At 67.6% G+C, this 17,736-nt stretch overlaps 2 protein-coding genes across 4 annotated transcripts in view; both read right to left on the bottom strand.

The window, feature by feature from the left end:
- Positions 1-12,317, bottom strand: part of SLC12A5 (solute carrier family 12 member 5) — a 30,816-nt gene extending 18,499 nt beyond the window's left edge. The window contains exon 1 of one of the 3 annotated variants that reach the window (XM_064391790.1): positions 12,179-12,317. In XM_064391790.1, coding sequence (XP_064247860.1) covers positions 12,179-12,212 — 34 coding nt within the window. In that variant the 5' untranslated portion in view covers positions 12,213-12,317. Of the gene's footprint in view, positions 1-5,957; positions 6,340-12,178 lie in introns of those variants that run through there. The other 2 variants (XM_064391789.1, XM_064391788.1) reach the window with 2 other exon arrangements.
- Positions 12,318-13,134: 817 nt separating this feature from the next.
- MMP9 (matrix metallopeptidase 9) lies at positions 13,135-17,736 on the bottom strand. The gene is made up of 13 exons (XM_064391667.1): positions 17,450-17,736; positions 17,015-17,253; positions 16,531-16,679; positions 16,205-16,333; positions 15,951-16,124; positions 15,702-15,875; positions 15,410-15,583; positions 15,109-15,264; positions 14,738-15,020; positions 14,477-14,616; positions 14,216-14,366; positions 14,013-14,116; positions 13,135-13,729 (listed from the first exon to the last, which is right to left on the bottom strand). The coding sequence occupies exons 1-13, from the start codon at positions 17,588-17,590 to the stop codon at positions 13,620-13,622; spliced, it is 2,124 nt and encodes a 707-aa protein (XP_064247737.1). The 5' UTR covers positions 17,591-17,736; the 3' UTR covers positions 13,135-13,619.

Consider the following 17,736-nt stretch of genomic DNA (forward strand, 5'->3'; position numbering starts at 1 on the left):
AAATGGAGCAGCAGTAAGGATGGTGCTGCCGGAGGAGCACAGCTCCAAGAGAAGGTCCACAGCAGAGAGGGACCAGGAACCAAAGGACACAGTCCTGGGCAGAGCAGCTGAGGAGGCACCCATGGCACAGGGAAACCTGGGCAGCCAGGCTAGTCCCCAGATCTCAGTGGGGGGAGAGAGGCTCCCTGCCACACACCCATCCCACCACCACAGCCCTGCAGCCAGAGCAGCCACACTGCCACTGGCCACCGCACTGCTGGGCAGGTTGCCCACATGGGCAGGGTCACAGACCAGCTCCATGCTTTGGGACCAGGGAGAGAACTGCCCCCTCCACCGTCCTTCAGCATGGAGCCCATGAGTGCCCTGGGGCAGAGGGATGATGCCCTAGCAGTGTAGTCACCCACTCATGGGGTGGCCACAAGACAAAACCCTGTGACCGTTTGGAGCATCCTGGCCCTTTGAAGACCGCCGTTCTCCTGCCAGTTGACTCATATTCGGGATCCTGGGAGCCCGTGTGCAGCAGTGATTCACCATCTGCAATTCCCTGGCAGACAGGGTGCTCCTGGCTGACCAGGAGGTGAAGCCTCAAATGCTACAGGTGACACAGACCTGCGGGCTGGCCCCCAACTCCCACCATCTCTGGGCTCCTCTGGCCTGGGGCAGCAGTGTCCCTGAGGGCACAGCCAAACACCACGGCACAGCCCACAGGCTCCTCCTGTGCAGGAGTGGCCATGGCAGTGCCACCGGGACACCCTGGCCCACAGGCTTCTCTCCAGTGTCCCCTTGGACACACACCCAGCACCTCAGGTTGCACCACTGCCATGTGCCTGCCCTGCATCTCCCACAACGGGTCTCATCACGAACCTCATGCGCTCCTTGCTCTGTGTTTGCTCTAAAGCCCCACTGAACCCTGCTGTCATTAGATAACAGCAATGGTGTGAGCTGGCAACCACCCACTCGCCACGGCTCTTGCCCACCTGCACCAGCCCTGGGGACCACACTGATGTGAAACGTCAGCCACGCTGACAGGACACCCTCCAGGCTGTGACCACCCCAGGGAGGTGACATAAGGGTGCAGGAGCAGGGGTGGCTGGAGCTCACCTCCCCCTGGGGGCTGGGTGGCACCGGGGGACACGGGCAGCCTGGCAGGGAGACGTGCTCGAAACGTGGCAAGGCTCTGGGACCCCTCCGGGAGAACGGAGCCCGCGGGGGCCTCGCCTCACCGCCTGGTACCCAGCCGACGACATCACCGTGCAGGTTTCCATGGCAACGGCGAGCCACGGCCGCCTCGGCTCCCGCTCTTATGTAACGGCGCAGGCAGCCGGACGCTGGCCCCGCACGGCACCCGCGCCCCGGCCCACCGGCGCCCGGGGGATGGCGCGGCCGGAGCCCGGCCCCAGCGCACCCCGGCCCCGCGGGACTGCCCTGCTGGGCTGCACTCACAGGCGCCAGCAGCACCCCGGGGTGCCCGAGCCCCAGCCCACGGCACCACAGCAGCGCCCACAGCTCGCAGCCCCTCCGGCCGGCGCTCCCCAGGCCGGGGCCACGGCCCGCGCTGACATCCACGGCCGCTGGGGCGGGCCGTGCCGCAGGAGCCCCTGCCTGGGGATGCTGCTGCGAGCAGCAGCACCGGGAGAGGCCCCGCGCTGCTGAGCGGGAGGATGCGGCGCGGCTCGGGGGACTCTCAGGCTCCCACGCCGCTGCAGCCCCACAGACTGGAAGGAGTTAAGCAGCGGGGCGCGGGGTCCCAGGTGACAAAGCGCTCCCGCTCCTGCTCCTGACGGAGACCATTTTGCCGCAGCGGGGCTGGTGCAGCCTCTCCCCGGTAGCTGCCTCAGACCTGTGGTGCGAAGTCAGGGGCAGCCAGGGCAGGCAGCAGCGATGTCCCCGTCCCTCACCTGCCCTGCACGGCCAGCCCTGCCCGGCGGCACAAACGGGCGCTGCCTCCCGGCCCTGGGGACACGTGGGACACCGCCAGTCCCAGCAACGCCCAGAGGGCTGCCCCTGCCCCGCTCCGCCAGTGCAGCCAGGACAGAGCAGCGCAGGGCCGGAGCGCTGGACCGGGATAGCAGCACCAAGGCCAGCAGCCGAGCCGGGAGAGACAGTGTGAGCAGAGCAGAGCCGAGCCGAGCCGTGCCGTGCCAGGCTTCGATCCCGGCGCTCAGCCGCCCCCCTCCCCAGGGATCACTCAACACGAATCGGCCTTTTAATTTGCTGCGGCGGCTGGAAGGGCTGGCAGCGGGATCGCTGGCAGGAACCCGCAGCCCCGCCGTGGGCACCGCGCAGCCCCACTCTCAGCAGGGCTTCCACCAACCTGTCTGCCCGGGGCAGCCCAGAGCACAGGCGGCAGCGCCAAAGAACCGTCACAGCCCCCCAAGGCAGGGCTCAGGCAGCAGCACCAACCACAATTTGATCTTCTAATGGCTTTTTACTTAGCCCTAAATTGGGTTGGGAAGCGTCATGTCCCTTATCCCAAATCCTCCCTAATCGCTTTACACGGCGCAGGGCACTGAGCACTGGCTGGGGTAGCCCCAGCAGCCACCCCCCACGGGCTAATTAACCGCAGCTGCTGCCAAGGCTGCTGCCCGACCACGGCCGGCCCGTGCCCGTGCCCTCCGCAGCATACAGGGCACAGGAGCCCCAGCCAGGGATGGGGCACCGGGGCTGCGGCACTGCCCGGAGGTGCAGTGGGTGAGGGGGGCCATGGCGGGCACAGCCCCGACCTCAGAGCCCTCCGTGCCTCGGTCTGTGCTCCTGCACAGGGCTGCTCATGGCTCCGGAATCCCCTGTGCCACCCCCACCCCGATCCCCTCAGCCCCAGGGGCAGCAGCAGTGCGGCTGCTCATGGCACAAGGGACGCCCTGGGGCTCCCCTGCAGGTACACAGGACACCTTGACTTTTGCCACAGGACACCTGGACTCCCGGGGCTGTGCCTGCAGCAAGGGGCACCCCAGGGTGACCCCAGCAGGCCAGCGAGCACATGGGCGAGCACGTGGCCCTGGCTGATGTCCCCAGCTGCTGCCGTTTTGCAGGAGCTGCTGGCCAGGGAGGCCACGCTGCTGTTCTGTCACCTCCGGCTATCAAGGGGACTTGGCTGTACACACACTGCCTGGCCCTGGGCTGTTGGCCTGGGGTGCCTAAGGCAGATGAGGATGGCCAAGGTATTCTTCTATCTCTGCACCAACCCAGCTTCCTTCTACCCTGCACAGGAGTGTCTGACAGCTGCTCTGGGGAGGGTGACCCTTGGAGAGGCCACACAGCCCTTGCAGCCCCACTGAGGCAGAGACCACTGATGATCAGAGCAGCGCTGGCTCGTGCTGGCAGCGTCACAGCAGAGCCACTCCAGCTGCAGCATGCCAGGGGAGCAGGGGTGGGGGTCAGGGGTGGCATGGTTGAGTAGGATTCTCCCCCCATCCCAGGGCTGCGTTTTCCCCCTCCAGCCAGCAAGCACACCCAGTGGCCTTTTGGGCTGAATTCCTTCACAGCCTGACCCAAATTGGACCAACTGCTACTTCAGACCTATCCTCTTCCTTCCTAAACCCAGGATTATCCTCCCTTTGATCAGCCGGCCCTGCAGCGCAGGATTTCCAGCACAGGCGTTTTGGCTGGCTGCATTTAAACAGCTTCCCAGATTCTCCGACAGTCCAAGCCCTGCCTTGGAAATGGTCGTGGACACAAGTTCCAGCAAAGCTCCTGGTCCTGGATCTGGGCTGCCCAGGCATCCCAGTGCCACTGGGCTGGGTGTCAGCATGGCACCCTGCAGTGGGGCTGCGGCTGACAACCCAACACCCCAGCCAGAGCAGTGCAAGGTGCCAGCCCGGCCGCTGCAGGCAGCAGCCCTGCCTGCTCCCACCATCGCCCCAGAGGGTCCAGCCCTTGCTGGGTTGCTGGGACTGGAGCCCTTCCAGCTGTCATGCAGCTCGTGCATGCTGTCCAGAGCATGACCTGAGTGGGGACATTGCTGACCTTCCTGACAAATAAGGCCTAAGTGGCACCCAGGGCTTCAGTGGTTGTGCTGGGCTTGGCGAGTTGCTGGACAGCCAGCACTGGAGCAGCCAGGACATATGGAGGGAGCCACTGGCATTTAACAGCTTTGCTATCCGACGGGTTTTCCATGGTCCCTGCAGACAGACCTCACAATGGGAGTCCAGCTGACCCTTGGCACGGGGGGCAACCCGCCCCCCCACTGCAACCACCCTTGTCACAGGTGTGGGGGGCTCTGCTGAGCCCCTTCCTACAGACAATCCCTGCTCCCCCAAGTCCCCCAGGCTCCTTCTTCCTCCAGCCCTTCACCTGCTGTCCCACAGGGCAGCATCTCACCAGGCCCAGCTCCAGGGACAGTCTGCCTGGTCCATCTGTAGTGGCACCGTGTCCAGCCCTCCTGCCAGACCCCAGCATGGCTGCACCGCCTGCTGCCACGCCGCTGGCACTGCCGCGATGGAAATCAGTGAGTGGGAGAGATCCTGGTGCTGCAGAGGGCAAGGGGAGGGCAAGTGCCCAGGGAAGGGCACGGCTGGGGGCCAGTGCGACAACCTCCGCCCGGCAAGGTGCCCCCAGAAGTCTCCTGCCAGCCCTGACCTTGAGCAGAGCCGCAAATAAACAAGCAAATAAATATACTGGGGTCGGCAGAGCAGAGGAATACATAGAGCCTGTCTGTGGCTGCGCCCAGAGCCCCACTGTGGGCAGCCGGGACCCCACAACCACTGCCATAGCCAGCCAGACGCTCCCGGCTGGGGCTTTGGCAGACCCCACCAGGGGACCTGGCGAGGAGACTTGGTGTTGTCTGGGAGGGTCAGAGGGGCAGTGCAAGTCCTCCTGTGCACACACTGCATCCCCCTGGCTGCAGCCCACCCCCGTGCCCAGCACGAACACCCACAAGAACGGGGCCTGTGCTGCCTGGTGCTGGACGCGGCCCCGTGAGGAACGGGGACCCTCGCACAGCTCGGCAGTGCCGGGTGCCGGGAGGGGCTGAGGCCAAAGCGCCGGCAGTGACGGGGCTGCTGCGGGGCCGAGCGGCCCCTCGGCGGCGGCGGACAGCGGCCCTGCGCCAGGGCTGCAGCGGGACGGGGCACAGCGCGGCGCGCCACGGACTGCACCGGACCGGCTCGACAGGGCTCACTTTGGCTCAGCCGGGCTCGCTTCGGCTCGGCCCCGGGACGAACGGCTCCTGTGGCCCCGGAGCAGGGCCCGGGCGGCCACTTCAGCACCGCGGACAGCGGCGGCGGCCCCGGGTGGGGGGGGCAGGGAGTGGGGGGCGGGAGCGGAGAAGGGAGCGGGGGGCGGCTGCCCGGGATGGGGAGGCGGCTGCCGGAGATGGGGGGCGGCGGAGGAAGGAACGGGGGGGAGGGCAGCGGGGGTGAGAGAGGCGATATGGAGAGATGGGGGGGCGGCAGCCGGAGGTGGGGGGCGGCAGCAGGGAGGGCTGGGGGGGCTGCAGCGGGGATGCGGGAGGCAGGGGTGGGGGGCCGGCAGTTAGGTGCGGGGAGCCTTGCGGGGATCCCGGGCGGGCGGGAGCGGGACTGGTGCGGCGACTGGCGAGGGCTGTCCGGGAAGCGGCGGGGCCAGCCCCACAGGGTCGCTCGGAGCACAGCAAGCAGCCCCCGCCCGGGAGGAGGCTCCTCGGTGAGCCCCGCACGGCTCGGCCGCACCGCCGCTTCCCGGGGCTGCCGCAGCGGCGGGAGCGCGGCCGGGGCTGCGCGGAGGCGCCGGGAGCGGGAGCATCCCCGCACCGCCCGCCGCAGCCCCGCGGGGCCGCCGGCCGAGAGCCGCCGTCGCGGCCGGTGCCGGTGCCGGTGCCGGTGGCTCCCGCCTGCCCCGCGGCACGGCACCCTCAGCCCCCGCTGCCCCCGGCTCCGCGCCGCTTCTGCCCCGCGCCGGCGCCGGCCCCGGCCCGGCGGGGGCGGCCGCCCCGGGCTGTCCCGCTGTCCCGCTCGTCGGTGCCGATGCCGGTGCCTCACCTTGGCTGGCGCCGCCGTCGCCGTCCTCGCAGTCGGTCAGGTTGTTCAGCATGGCGCCGGTGCCGCGGCCGCTCGCTGCCGCCGGAGCTGGAGCTCTCGCTCCGCAGCAGCCGCGTCCCCGCGCCGCCCCCCGCGCCGGTGGGAGGGGGCTGCAGTGCGGAGGCGCCCGGGCTCACGGCTCACGGCTGCTGCCGGCGGAGCCCAGCCCGGCCGCCCGCTTCATCACGTATGCGGGAGGCATTGCCCCCGCCGCGGCGGGGAGGGGGGGGCGCGGCGGCGCGGGGGGGCACAAAGAGGAGCGAGCGGAGCGGGGCCGCCTCCCGGCTGCGCCAGGCGTGGGGGGGAACTAGGGCAGCGCTGCGGGCCCGGCTGGTGCGGGCGGGACGGGACGGGACGGCCCCGCAACCGCACCGACCCTGCACCCGGCCCGGCCCCGAACCCCGCCTCCAGCCCCCGCACCGGCACCGGCCCCGCATCCGCCGCCAGCCCCCGCACCCCACAGCAGCTCCCGCACCGGACCCCTCGGGACCTGGAGCACGCTCGGGGTGCACAGCGGGGCAGAACCTCTGCCTGCGGGACCGACACAGCAGAGGCGGCTGGGGCCCGGGATCGCGCAGCCCCTGCCCCGCGACGGGCGGCTCCCGGGTGGGCAGCACCACGTCATGCAGGGGACCCCTCTGCGGGCATCAGGGCCTCGGCCCTGGATGGAGACCCCTGCCCCAGTAGCAGGACGGCCCAGGGCACCCGGGGAAGCGGGGGGACGTCCAGACCACCCCACAGTGGGGCTGGGGGGACAGCAGAAATGATTGACCCTGCTCTGCCCAGCTGCCTGCAGAGGGGAGCAAGCTTGATGTCACCTTCCCTGGTGACCAGGGGGCCAAGATCACACCCATAGCAACCTTCTCAGACCTGGTTGCAATGGGGCCAAAATCCCCAGGCTCCATGCCGTCTACAGAGGCCCCAGCTCTTGCAGCTGTCACCCACAGGGCCAGGGGCACAGGCCACTCTCGAGTTGTAGAGGGACTCTGCAAGGCTGCTTGAAGCCCCCTGTTCTCTCATGCACTCAATCCGGGAGGATCCCCCAACCAGAGCTGGCTGCAGCTCCCGGCATCTCCTCCAGCACAGGCTGAGATCATGACAGCCCGCTGGCCTCCGTTACTTCTTGACGGCTGTAATTAATTGTTTACTTTCTCCTGGTGCGGAGCCAGCTGCTCCGCAGCGCGGATGCTCCCCAGCCTGACCTCGCGGCCAGGAGAGAGGCTCAGACCCCTCACCCCTGCCCGGCAGGCAGCACGGATCCCTGCCCTAGGGCTGCAGCTGGACCCCGGGAGCTGGCATCCCTGGGGAGCTGCAGCAGCACAGCCCCAGCTCCATGGCAAGCGGCACAGGAGGGCTGCAGGGAGGATGGGCAGTTCAGAGTGGGCATCTCAGGGTAGGCACCCCCTGCCCAGGACTCTATGGCAGTCACCACATGGGGCTGCCCCTGTGCAGCTGCAGCAGCACCAACCCCTCACACCTGCACCCCTCAGCCCTGAGCAGCAGCCAGCGCTGGAGCAAGGGGCTGGCCCACTCCCAAGGGCTGGGACTGGAAGGAAGGGGCTGCAGACAGGATGTAGTGGACAAAAACACCATCCCATGTTTGCCTGGGGATCAGAGGGCACGCCCAACCCCTGCAAGGGGGCTGTGGCTGGCCAGAAGGGCAGCAGGCCAGGGTCCAGCCAGCCATGGTGACGCCAAACAGCAGAGGGTGGTTTTTTGCAGGAGGCCACAGCGCGTGGGCTCGGCACAAGAGGGATTTTCCTACTAAAACAGATGCGGGGGAGGGAGCACGTGAAAGACCACTAATCCCCTAATCCCTGGATTATGGCTCCATTTCAGGGGTTGGGATTTGACGGCAGCACAGGGGGCTATGCTATCAAGACTGCATTGGCTTATCCTGTGCGCAGGGTCCCGCCAGCATGTGGGGACAACTGAGAGTGTCTCTGAGGCAGAGGAGACCGAGGGGGCTTGGTCCCCCAGCAGAGCACTGGCCTTAACCCTGGCCAAAATGCCCCTGACTGGGGTATGTGGTGCAGTGTGTGCAAGGGAGAGAGGTCTGGCATGGTTTGGGCATCATCCATGCATTGCATTGCTTGCAGTCGTGCTGCAGGCAGCACAAGGGCATGGGGAAAGAGGAAGACCAACACTTTTCCCTGGCCATGGAGTGGGGGATCAACTGCAAGTGGCCCCTGAGTCGGAGTGGCAGGCAGGATCCTGGCACCAGGCCAGGCAGAGCATCAGTGCCCCACTTAACGGCAAGAGGCTGCCCAGGAATGACGACGGAGAGCGGCCAAGCCAAGAAGCATCCCTGCAAAGTGTCCTGTACCCCTGCAGAGACTCCTGAGAATGTCCCAGACCCCTCTGCACAGAGCCTGGGTGGGGGGAATCATTCTCACAGACATTCCTAGGGCTGAAATCCTGGCTGCTGGCCACACAGCCCTTGCCTGTCCTATTACCAGCAGCGGTCAAACCTCCCAGGAGCGAGACACGTGCTGGAGTCACTGGGAAACCTCCTGAGGGCAGGGAGCGGGCAGCCTGGCAGCGTGCCACACGGGCAGTGAGGGCGGCTGTGCTGTGGAGATGCTGGTCAGCACACTGCACTGCCTGCTGTGATCCCTGGGCACTGTCAACAGCCTGCCCGTCCACATCCCACCAGGATGGGACACCCCACACTGAGGGCTTGAGGCACGAGGACAAGCAGCTCCCAGGGAAAAGAAGAGCTGGTGCAGGAGAGACCCCAAGATGATGGAGGTGCAGCAGGACAGAGATGCCAGCCAAATATTGTAGCAGTGGGTTTGCACCACAGTGTGCCCTCACCACGCTGTCCTGACAGCCCCAGGAGCCCAGGGGCAGCACGTCCTGCAGCACCTTGGCAGGATGGAGTGCTCTTGTTCATCTCCATCCAGACAGGTCAGGGCCCTGCCACCAGCATGGGGCAAAAGCAGAGCCCAGAGCTGACACAGGCACCTGCTGGGACCTGACACCAGCTGCAGCAGCAGGACAGGACACGGAGGGGGGTGCAGTGTCCTGTGGGGCTGGGTGGGGAGCCATGGCAGGCACTGCAGCTGCCTGAGGCTGGGAGCAGAAGGGCGGCAGTGGGGCAGGGCTGGCAGAGGCCGTGGGGCAGGGCTGGCAGAGGCCGTGGGGCAGGGCTGTGAGCTCCTGCGTCACACGAGCCCAGCACAGCGCGCAGCTGGCGCAGCGTCCCCAGCTGCCCTTGCCCAGATGTCTTGCCAGCAGCAGGGCCACGGCAGCGGGCGGCCGGGCAGCCTGGCACAGGGATCAGCAGCAGAAGCAGCCTCCTCCCACCAGGCCCCGCTCCTGGCGACGCAGCTGAGGAGCCCCCAAGCAGCCCTGTGCCAGTTGCAGTACCCTGGGGATCCCAGGCAGCCACTGCTGAGCCAGGGCCAGAGGGCCCAGCGATGGCCGAGGAGCAGCTGCACGGCCTCTTGCCAGCCGCTGCCAGAAGGGTTTGGGTGCAGGATCAGCTGAGGAGGCACTGAAGTGTCCTGTGCCCCACACGGCACAGCCCCACAGCCTGCGCAAGGAGCTCCACCCTTGGCACCCCACTGAAACACCTGTGGTGTGTTCAGTGGCATGGAGACTCCTTGGGAAGGTACTGATGGGGCTGTGGCTGCTGCAGCCCCCTGGCAGCATCCCACCCCCACATCATCGGCCTCTAACTGCTGCACACCCTTGGCTCATCTAATGACACCTCGAGGGCACCCAGACTGCCACAAACCTGACCTGAGTGTCAGCGAGGGGTCTGGAGGAGATGGGAGGGCTGGGGGAGCCTCCTTAGCAGCCCGTGCCTCACGGGCACCCCTCTGTGCACGGTGCCCCGAGTGCCCCTGTCCCTCCAGTGTGTCCCGGAGGGGTCCCTACTCCAGCCAAGCCCCCCTCAGGGCCTCCCCTCCCACAGAGCCCGCTCCAGGGCGCACAGCCCCGTGAGCCCAGAGCCCTCAGGGGGGCCGGGAGAGCTGCGGAACCCCCTCGGCACCGAGAGCCACGGCAAGGGTGACACCGGGACCGGTTTCCATGGCAACGAGAGGCTCCTTAACAGCTTGGTTGCCATGGCTACTGCCGCCGAGCCCGACCGCTCGGGACACAGCGGGGCCGCGCGGCGGGGACGATCCGGTGCCCGCTCGGGCCAGGGCGGCTGCCGCACGGGCAGCGCACCGGGCACGGGGGCAGCCGCCCCAGGCGCAGCCCGCGGGGCGGGCCCAGCCCCACGGCGGCTCCCAGGTGGCGCACACGGCTCCGGGTCCCGCGGGGCGCGGCGTGGCGCTGGGAGCGGCCCCGCGGGACGGCGGCACCGGCGGGCCCGGGGGGGGCGGGGCCGCCCGGGCCACACCCCCACCGGAGCCGCGCCGGCCCGCCATCGCCCCCTGGCGGCGCCGCGCAGCCTGCCCGCCCCCGCGCGGACCCGCACGGATCCCGTTTCCCGGCCAAGCCCGGGATCAGGCCCGACTCCTGCGGTGGCCTGCCCCCGGGGCCCCGCGGCGGCACCGGGGCCGTACCCTGCCCCGCCCGGCACCGGGCGGTCCCTTGCGGCCGCCGCCCCTTCCCGGGGGCCGAGATCCCTCCTCAGCACCACCCGCCTGGGGTCGCTCCAGGGCAGGGCCTTCCCCAAGGGCGGCCCCGGGAGCCACAAGGCGCCCCGAGGAGCAGGGGCCCTCCGGCTGGCCGGGGGTCCCCGCGCCGCCCCGGCACTGGCAGCACGGCCGGCTGCAGCCTCCGCTCCCGCGCCGCCCCGAGACCCCCGGGATTTCCGTCACTCTGTCCCCCCACGCGTGACACTGACATGGGGTCAGGTAACACCGAGCGTTCGCCCAGGGCCGAGTGCGCCCCGGACACTGCTGTCCAGAGCTCCCACCTGCCATCGCAGCCCCTGCCAGTCCTGCAACCAGCCCCACGCTCCCCTCCCATCCATCCCCCGGGAGGCAGCACCTGTGGTCCCAGCGCTGTGGAGAAATGTGGGATGTGAGGAATCCCTGAACGCTGCCAAGCCCTAAGGAGGCACCCTGCCATGGCCGTGACCACCCCACAAAACAGGGCACCTCCAGCAGGACCAGCCACTGGCTGTCCTCTGGGAGGGCACAAGGTCACAGCTCAGCCAGAAGGATGTGTCCCCTGCTCCCACTTGGCATGCCCACCCTGGCTCCCCACAGCCCCCCACCAGCAGACTGACTGCCAAATCAGGAGCTGTTCCTGGAGGGCCCCAGAATTCAGCCACAGCCCTGGCTCATCACGGTCCGCTCCACCCCAGCACAGCCCACAGGCCAGGCCCAGCTGGCCCAGCTGCCAGAAAGTGTCAAGTGGCCCTGCATCCCCTTGCCACTGGCCACAGCCCGACATCACCCACGGCAGTGTGATCCTAGACAGGGCCCCAAAGGCCAGAGCCCACTGGCAGAGGCACAGCCCAGCCCGGGTGTCGTGGTGTCTGTCCGGCTGCTCGCGCCTCCCACCCGCGCCCTTCGCCGAGGGTGCAAGGTCACAGCTCCAGCAGCACAGCCCCGGTGCTGCCGTCGGCCACTTTTCTGGGATCGATACGGCTCCGGTGACAGCAAAGCCCCACCGCCACGTCCCCTGGGCACCTCGAGGCCATGGCTGCCGGCTCCAGCGCCCGTGCCCATGGCAGCCCGGCGGGCACTGCTGCATCTGAGGGCTGGCCACAGCTTGCCCTCTCCCGGCTGGGCAGGGGCCACCCTCCACCACGGCTCCCAGGGGAGCAGTACGTGACCCCGCACCCACAGCCGACCCACAGCCGTAACCCCGCTCCATCCCCCTGCCGGTCCGGCGGCAGCAGGGCCCCGCTCCAACAGCCCCCGGTACGGGGACGGGGCAGGGGAGCTCCCTGAGGAGCGGAGGTGGCCGCGGGGAAGAGTCTGAGACGAGGGGTCCTGCCCGGGCGGGCGGCTGAGTCCCACTCCCTGCTCTGCACCTCCCATCTCCCGGACCCCGCAGCTCCGTGCCATCCCTGCTCCGGGGGTCTGCACTGCCTCCGAGGGGACAGACCGACCGCAGCTCCGCACCCCCCAGGGTGTCCCGACGGCCCGGCCCTCCTCGCGGACCCTCCTGCGGACCCTCCCCGCGGACCCTGTCCTGCCCCGCGGATCCTCGTCGCGGAGCGTGTCCCGCCTCCGGAGCCTCCCCGGGCCCCCCTTGCCCCCGGCGCTCACCCCCGCCGCCGGTGACGGTGAAGCGCCCGCTCATGGCCCCGTCGTCGCCACAAGTGGCTCCGGCCCCGGCGGTCGCTGAGCGCGGCCCCGGCGGGCGCTGACCGGGGTCCTAGTGCCCGCGGCACCGCCCGCCGCGCCGCCCCCGCGGCCGCAGGGCTGGCTCCAGTCCGAGCGGATCGGCTCGGCTCGGCTCGGCTCGGCTCGGCTCGGCTCGGCTCGGCTCGGCTCGGCTCGGCCCCGCTCCGCTCGCCTCGCTTCGGCCCCGCTCGGCCCGGCTCGACTCGACTCGATGGGACCGGACCGCCCCGCCCCGCCCGCTCGGTCCCACAGCCGCCGCCGAACTGGGGGTGCTGGGACCGTGCCCCAACGGGACGGGAGGGGGCCGCGCTCTGCCCCCGCCCTGTCCGGAGCCGCGGCCGCTAATTACAGCTAATTACAGCCCCGGAGTTGCGGCTGCCCCACCCTGCCGCGGGCCCGGGCACCCTCGGGCACGGTCCCGGTCCTGGCACTGCCGCCGCGCTCTGCGGCCACGCAGGGACAGAACGGGCCCGGGGGATCTGCGGGGCCGGCCCGCGGCGGGGTCTCGGCGGCAGTGGGGACTCCGCTCACAGGCGGAGACAACAGCCTCATCTCAGTGCAAAGGTGGAGCGCAGGGGAGGGCAGTGGGTGGAGGATTGTGCGGAGCCAGAGCTTGGGAGGTCGGGCGAGTCGGGGCGGGGGTGCCGCCCCTGGCGTAGGGCTGGTGGTGGACAAGGTTGGGACCGAGGGACATCATTCTCCGTTGTACCCAGTGTCCCTGCGGGATCCAGAGTCCTTAGCAAAGGGGGATGTGGTGGCAGCCCCCCCACAGTGCCCCCTGCCCACTGGTGCTGGCACCCTCGGGGCACTGTGGGGGAGGATGATGCTCCCAGCACATGGGAGTTCTCCAAACCAGCAGCTGATAGAGCACTCGAGGCTGTGTCCAAAGAATTGTCTTTATTACAAATGGGCAGGCAATTGGCAGAGGGGGTGGTTGGCAGAGTGGGCAGTGGGCAGGAGGAGTAGGCAAAACCCTGTGTCCCACCCTGGTGTGACCCCAGGCGCCAGCTCCCAGTGGGGCTCAGCCTGACCTGGCATCGCTGGCTCAGGAAAAAGACAAATTTGTCTTGAATCCATGTGCGGTTTGCACCAGAAAAACGCCTCTGTGCAGTGGAGCTGGCAGTGGCAGGGGTGGCACAATGCCAGCTGTGGCAAGAGTCTTTCTCCCAGCTGGGGCTCTCCAGGCTGGGCAGCTCCCAGGAGGTGAGGACCCCCTGCCCCTTTCTTCCAGGAAGATGGTGATCTCGTCTGGGGCTACCCACGGCCACAAGGCTCCCAGGGGTCAGCCCATGAGACAGGAGCTCGCAGGTTGGGAGCAGTGGGCAGGGAGCAGCACTGGCAGAGCCGGTGGCTGGTCAGGCCTTCAGTTCTGGGGGCACTGCAGGATGTCATACTTGACGTAGCCCACCCTGTCCACCTGGTAGCGCGGTGTCATCCTCCAGTAGAAGCTGCCCCGGCAGAAGTGGTACTTGCCTGGGCAAGGAGGGGGGTGGAGGGAATGGAGGTTCAGCAGGAGTTTGGCCATACAAAGACCCATCCTGGCTGCTGCCCAAGCAGCACAGGCACATGGCACCCTGCACCTTGCTGGCACCCTGCCAGCTCCACCACAAGGACCCACCGGGGCTGATGGCCCCCCTGTCCTGGGGCCATTCCCCACACACCCAAGCATCCCGAGCCAGGAACCGGAGCAATGCCATGAGAGGCTCAGGTAGCCCGGGCCTGAACCCACAGCAGCCACCCACCAGGTTCCACTCACCTTGGTAGAGGAACACATTGCGTGCATCAAGGGGGACGCCGGTGAAGACATCATCGGTGGCACGGGGGTAGCCCTTGTCCACCCTCTGAACCTTCACGTCCAGCCTGTGGGAGAGCAGAGCCGTGCTCAGGGCTGCTGGGAGCCCCCCTCGCAGCCCCTGGCCGGGGCTCAGGCGGGCGCTGCTGCTCTCCAGTGCTGCTCACCTCCAGTAGCTCTCCCCGCTGAAGAGCAGCACTTTGCCGCGGCCCCGCTGCAGGGCCCCCGAGAGGCGGCCGGCTTCCTTCCCTATACCCAACTTCTCGATCCCGCGGGGGCCCAGCGCACTCTTCCCAGAAAACACCCAGAACTGCCGACCTGCAGTGGGAGATAGTGGGGGTGTCAGACGGCCCTGAGAGCTCCCAGGCTTCACCAGGCTCCTCCCACTGCCCGTGGGACTGGGCGAGGGCACCGGGGGCAGAGCTCACCAGCGAAGAAGAAGACCCTCTTGGTGAGCAAATCCTGGAAAACAGCATCGATGGTGTCTGGGAGGCCAGGCCAGGTATCAGCAACAGAGAAGGCACCCTGGATGCCCGATTTCCAGAAGGACGAGTAGGTCCAGTATTTCCTGGTGGGGAAGATGAGCTGTCCTGATCACCTCAGTCTCCCACAGCCCATGTCCCTCACATCCCTGTGTTCCCCCACATCCCACCTCACCAGGGCAGGAGGTGCCAGATGCTGCCACTCACCCATCCTTGAAGAAGTACAGCTCCCCATTGATCTCTGTGATGGCATCAAAGTTCTTCTCCATGCAGGCATCCCGGCTGGGGTCCACAGGAATGGGTACAGCTGTGGGCTCTGGCGTCTCCTCCTCCTCCTCCTCCTCCTCAGTGGTGGAGGTGCTGCCAGCCTCTGTGGGCATGGGCTGGGTCTCCTCCGTGGGCAGGGGCTGGGGCTCCTCCGTGGGCAGGGGCTGGGGCTCCTCAGTGGGAGCAGGTGCAGGTGCAGTGGGCTTAGGGCCAGAGCCACGACCTGAGTGAATACAGGGGAGGGCATGAGGCTGGAATCAGCCTGGTGCTGCAGGACACCCAATGCACCCAGCTGCAGTGCAGCTGCTCACCGTAGAGGTACTGGATGCCCTGGACATCATCGGGGTGCAGCTGGAAGTCCTGGATGTAACTGTACATAGGGTACATCAGTGCCTCGCGCACACTGGAGTGGTCCAGACCCAGTGAGTGTCCAAACTCATGGGCAGCCACCAGGAAGATGCTGTAACCTGGGAGAAAGCACTGGCCTAAGTGCCTGGTGGGTCACAACAGGGCAGGACACACCATCCAGAGACTGTGGTCCCCACCAGAAGTGTGACAATATGGCCTGGGGCTGGGAGGCACAAAGGCAAGCACAGGCAGAGGGAGCAGTACCTCTGTCAGGGCAGAAGCCCCACTTCTTGTCGGTGTCATAGTTGCTGGTGGTGGCACACCAGAGCTTGCCATCCTGCCGGCCCTGGCTGGTGCAGGAGCTGTAGGACTGTCCCAGGAAGGTGAAGGGAAAGACGCACGGGTCCCCCTGGGAGTTGCCGCCGATCACCGCCGTGTCTGCAGCAAAGTATCAGTGAGGCTGTGCCTGGCCCCTGGCTGCACCAGCCAGAACCCAGCACAACGCTGAGATCCCTCATGTGCCCCCTCCCTCGCATGCCCCCCTCCCTGCTGGCACCTCGGTTGGGGCAGAAGCCGTATTTCTTGTCCTGGTCGAAGCTGGAGGTGGTGGCACACCAGCGGTAGCCGTCGGAGCGCCCGTCTGTGGTACAGGCGTCGTAGGAGGTGCCCTCGAAGACGAAGGGGAAGACACAGGGGGCTCCATCGCTGTTGCCACCATTGGTGTAGAGGACTGTGGGGTGAGGGAGAGTGAGGAGGGCCCCAGGCACGGCGGGGCTGGGCAGGGGTTATGGTTGTCACTACTCACGCTCGCTGGGGCAGAAGCCATATTTCTTGTCCCGGTCGTAGTTGGGGGTGGTGGCACACCAGGGCAGCCCATCCTTGCGCCCCTCCGTGGTGCACCGGGAGTAGGAGTGGCCCTCGAAGATGAAGGGGAAGTGGCATTCGGCTCCATTGGCATTCCCGTGGCGGGTCTTCACCACTGCTCAGAGAGGGGCAGCTCAATGCTGTGGCTGCAGTTGGCACCATTGGACCCCCTAATCCATCACACCCTGCCCTTACCTAAGCCAGTTCCCAGTGTCCAGAACTCATCGTCGTCAAAGTGGGCATCACCCTGGATGCCCTGGCCTGGGGGAAAGGCGTGGGCCAGGAGCCCGTCCTTGCCGTCGAAGGGGTACCCATCCCCATGCTCTGCAGGGAAAAGCACCCTCAGCTGGACCTGCCAGAGGAGCCCTCGGGTCCCCAGCACGCACACAGACACGCAAGCCCTGCACGTGTGGGGGCAAGGTGACTCTGAGCACAACGCAAGGAGGCACGGGGTAAGGATGTCACAGGCAGGGTGCGTCACCAGGCCCCTCCTCGCTCCCTGCCTGCTCAAAGGACATCACCTTGGCTGCCAAACATGATCATGATGTCTGCCTCGCCACTGTATATCTGGGTGAAGGTGAGAGGGGTCACGTCGCTCCACACTTGGAACGCCCGTCTGAAGGCGTCATCGATCACGGCACGGTCCAGGTCGGGGGAGTAGTTTATCACCCTGCCAGGGAGGCAGAGAGAGGGTCAGTGCTGCCAGCTCCCCTCCTCATGCAGGAGTGACCCTGTTCTGGGAAGGAGCAGACCCCCACCTCCAGAGGTGATAGAAATCACCACCCTGGCCTCACCCAGGGCTCAGGTGCCCTTCTGGGCATTGGGGAGCAGATGCTGCTGCTGTCCTGGCTTGGCCCTGGCAGCACTGGGACCCAGCTGTACAGGCAGCACCAAGCCCAGAGAAGGGCTGAGCAGAGGCTGCCAGCCTCCTGCTCCCTCAGGCTCTCCATTCTCCTGGGACCATCACCCTGGGGACACAAGGGTTCCTCTCCAGAGCAGACTCACCGGTAGGTCAGGTCCGTGTGGTCCCACTTGAGGTCCCCCTCAAAGGTAAGGAAGGTTCCCACGTCAGGGACGCCGCAGCGGGGGGCTCGCATGGCCTCCAGCGTGGCAGCATCCAGCTCCCCCGTCTCCTCCAGGCCCAGCTGCTTCTGCATCTTGAGCAGTGCCTTGCCCAGGGACACGTGCCTGCCACCGACCTTAGCCTCTGCCTCCGTGGTGTAGCCGAACCTCTGCAGGTAGCGCTGTGGAGGAAAGGCAGCCAGAGGGGTGAGCGAGGCGGGAGGGGGCTCCAGCAGCCCCGGGCACCCATCCCAGCCTGGGTGCCTCCCTGAGCTCAAGGAGACTGACAGCTCTCAAGCCGTGCCTGCAGCCCCTCACTGTCAGCCTGCGTGCCCCCTTGGGTGCCAGGAGGGCAGCACGGGGCCGTGCTCCCCTCACCTCTGCCAGCTGCAGATCCGGCAGGGTGCTGATCAGGTCCCCCGGGAAGGTGACAACCGCCTGCGGCTTGCCCTGGAGAGGGGCTGCATAGCAGGAGAGGGCCAGCAGCCCGGCGACAAGCGGGGCCAGGAGGAGGGCCATGGCTCGCGGTGACAGGAGGGATGTGGCTCTGCTGGTCCCCGCTGTCTGCTCTGGGTGCTGCCGGGCTACCCGCGTCTATTTATGGGGTGGGAGGGCAGTGAGTCACCCTCAGACCCCTCAGCGCCGACTCACGCTCCCTTCTCCCT

This window comes from Passer domesticus, chromosome 16 (assembly GCF_036417665.1).
Source record: "Passer domesticus isolate bPasDom1 chromosome 16, bPasDom1.hap1, whole genome shotgun sequence".
NCBI classification, from domain to species: domain Eukaryota; kingdom Metazoa; phylum Chordata; class Aves; order Passeriformes; family Passeridae; genus Passer; species Passer domesticus.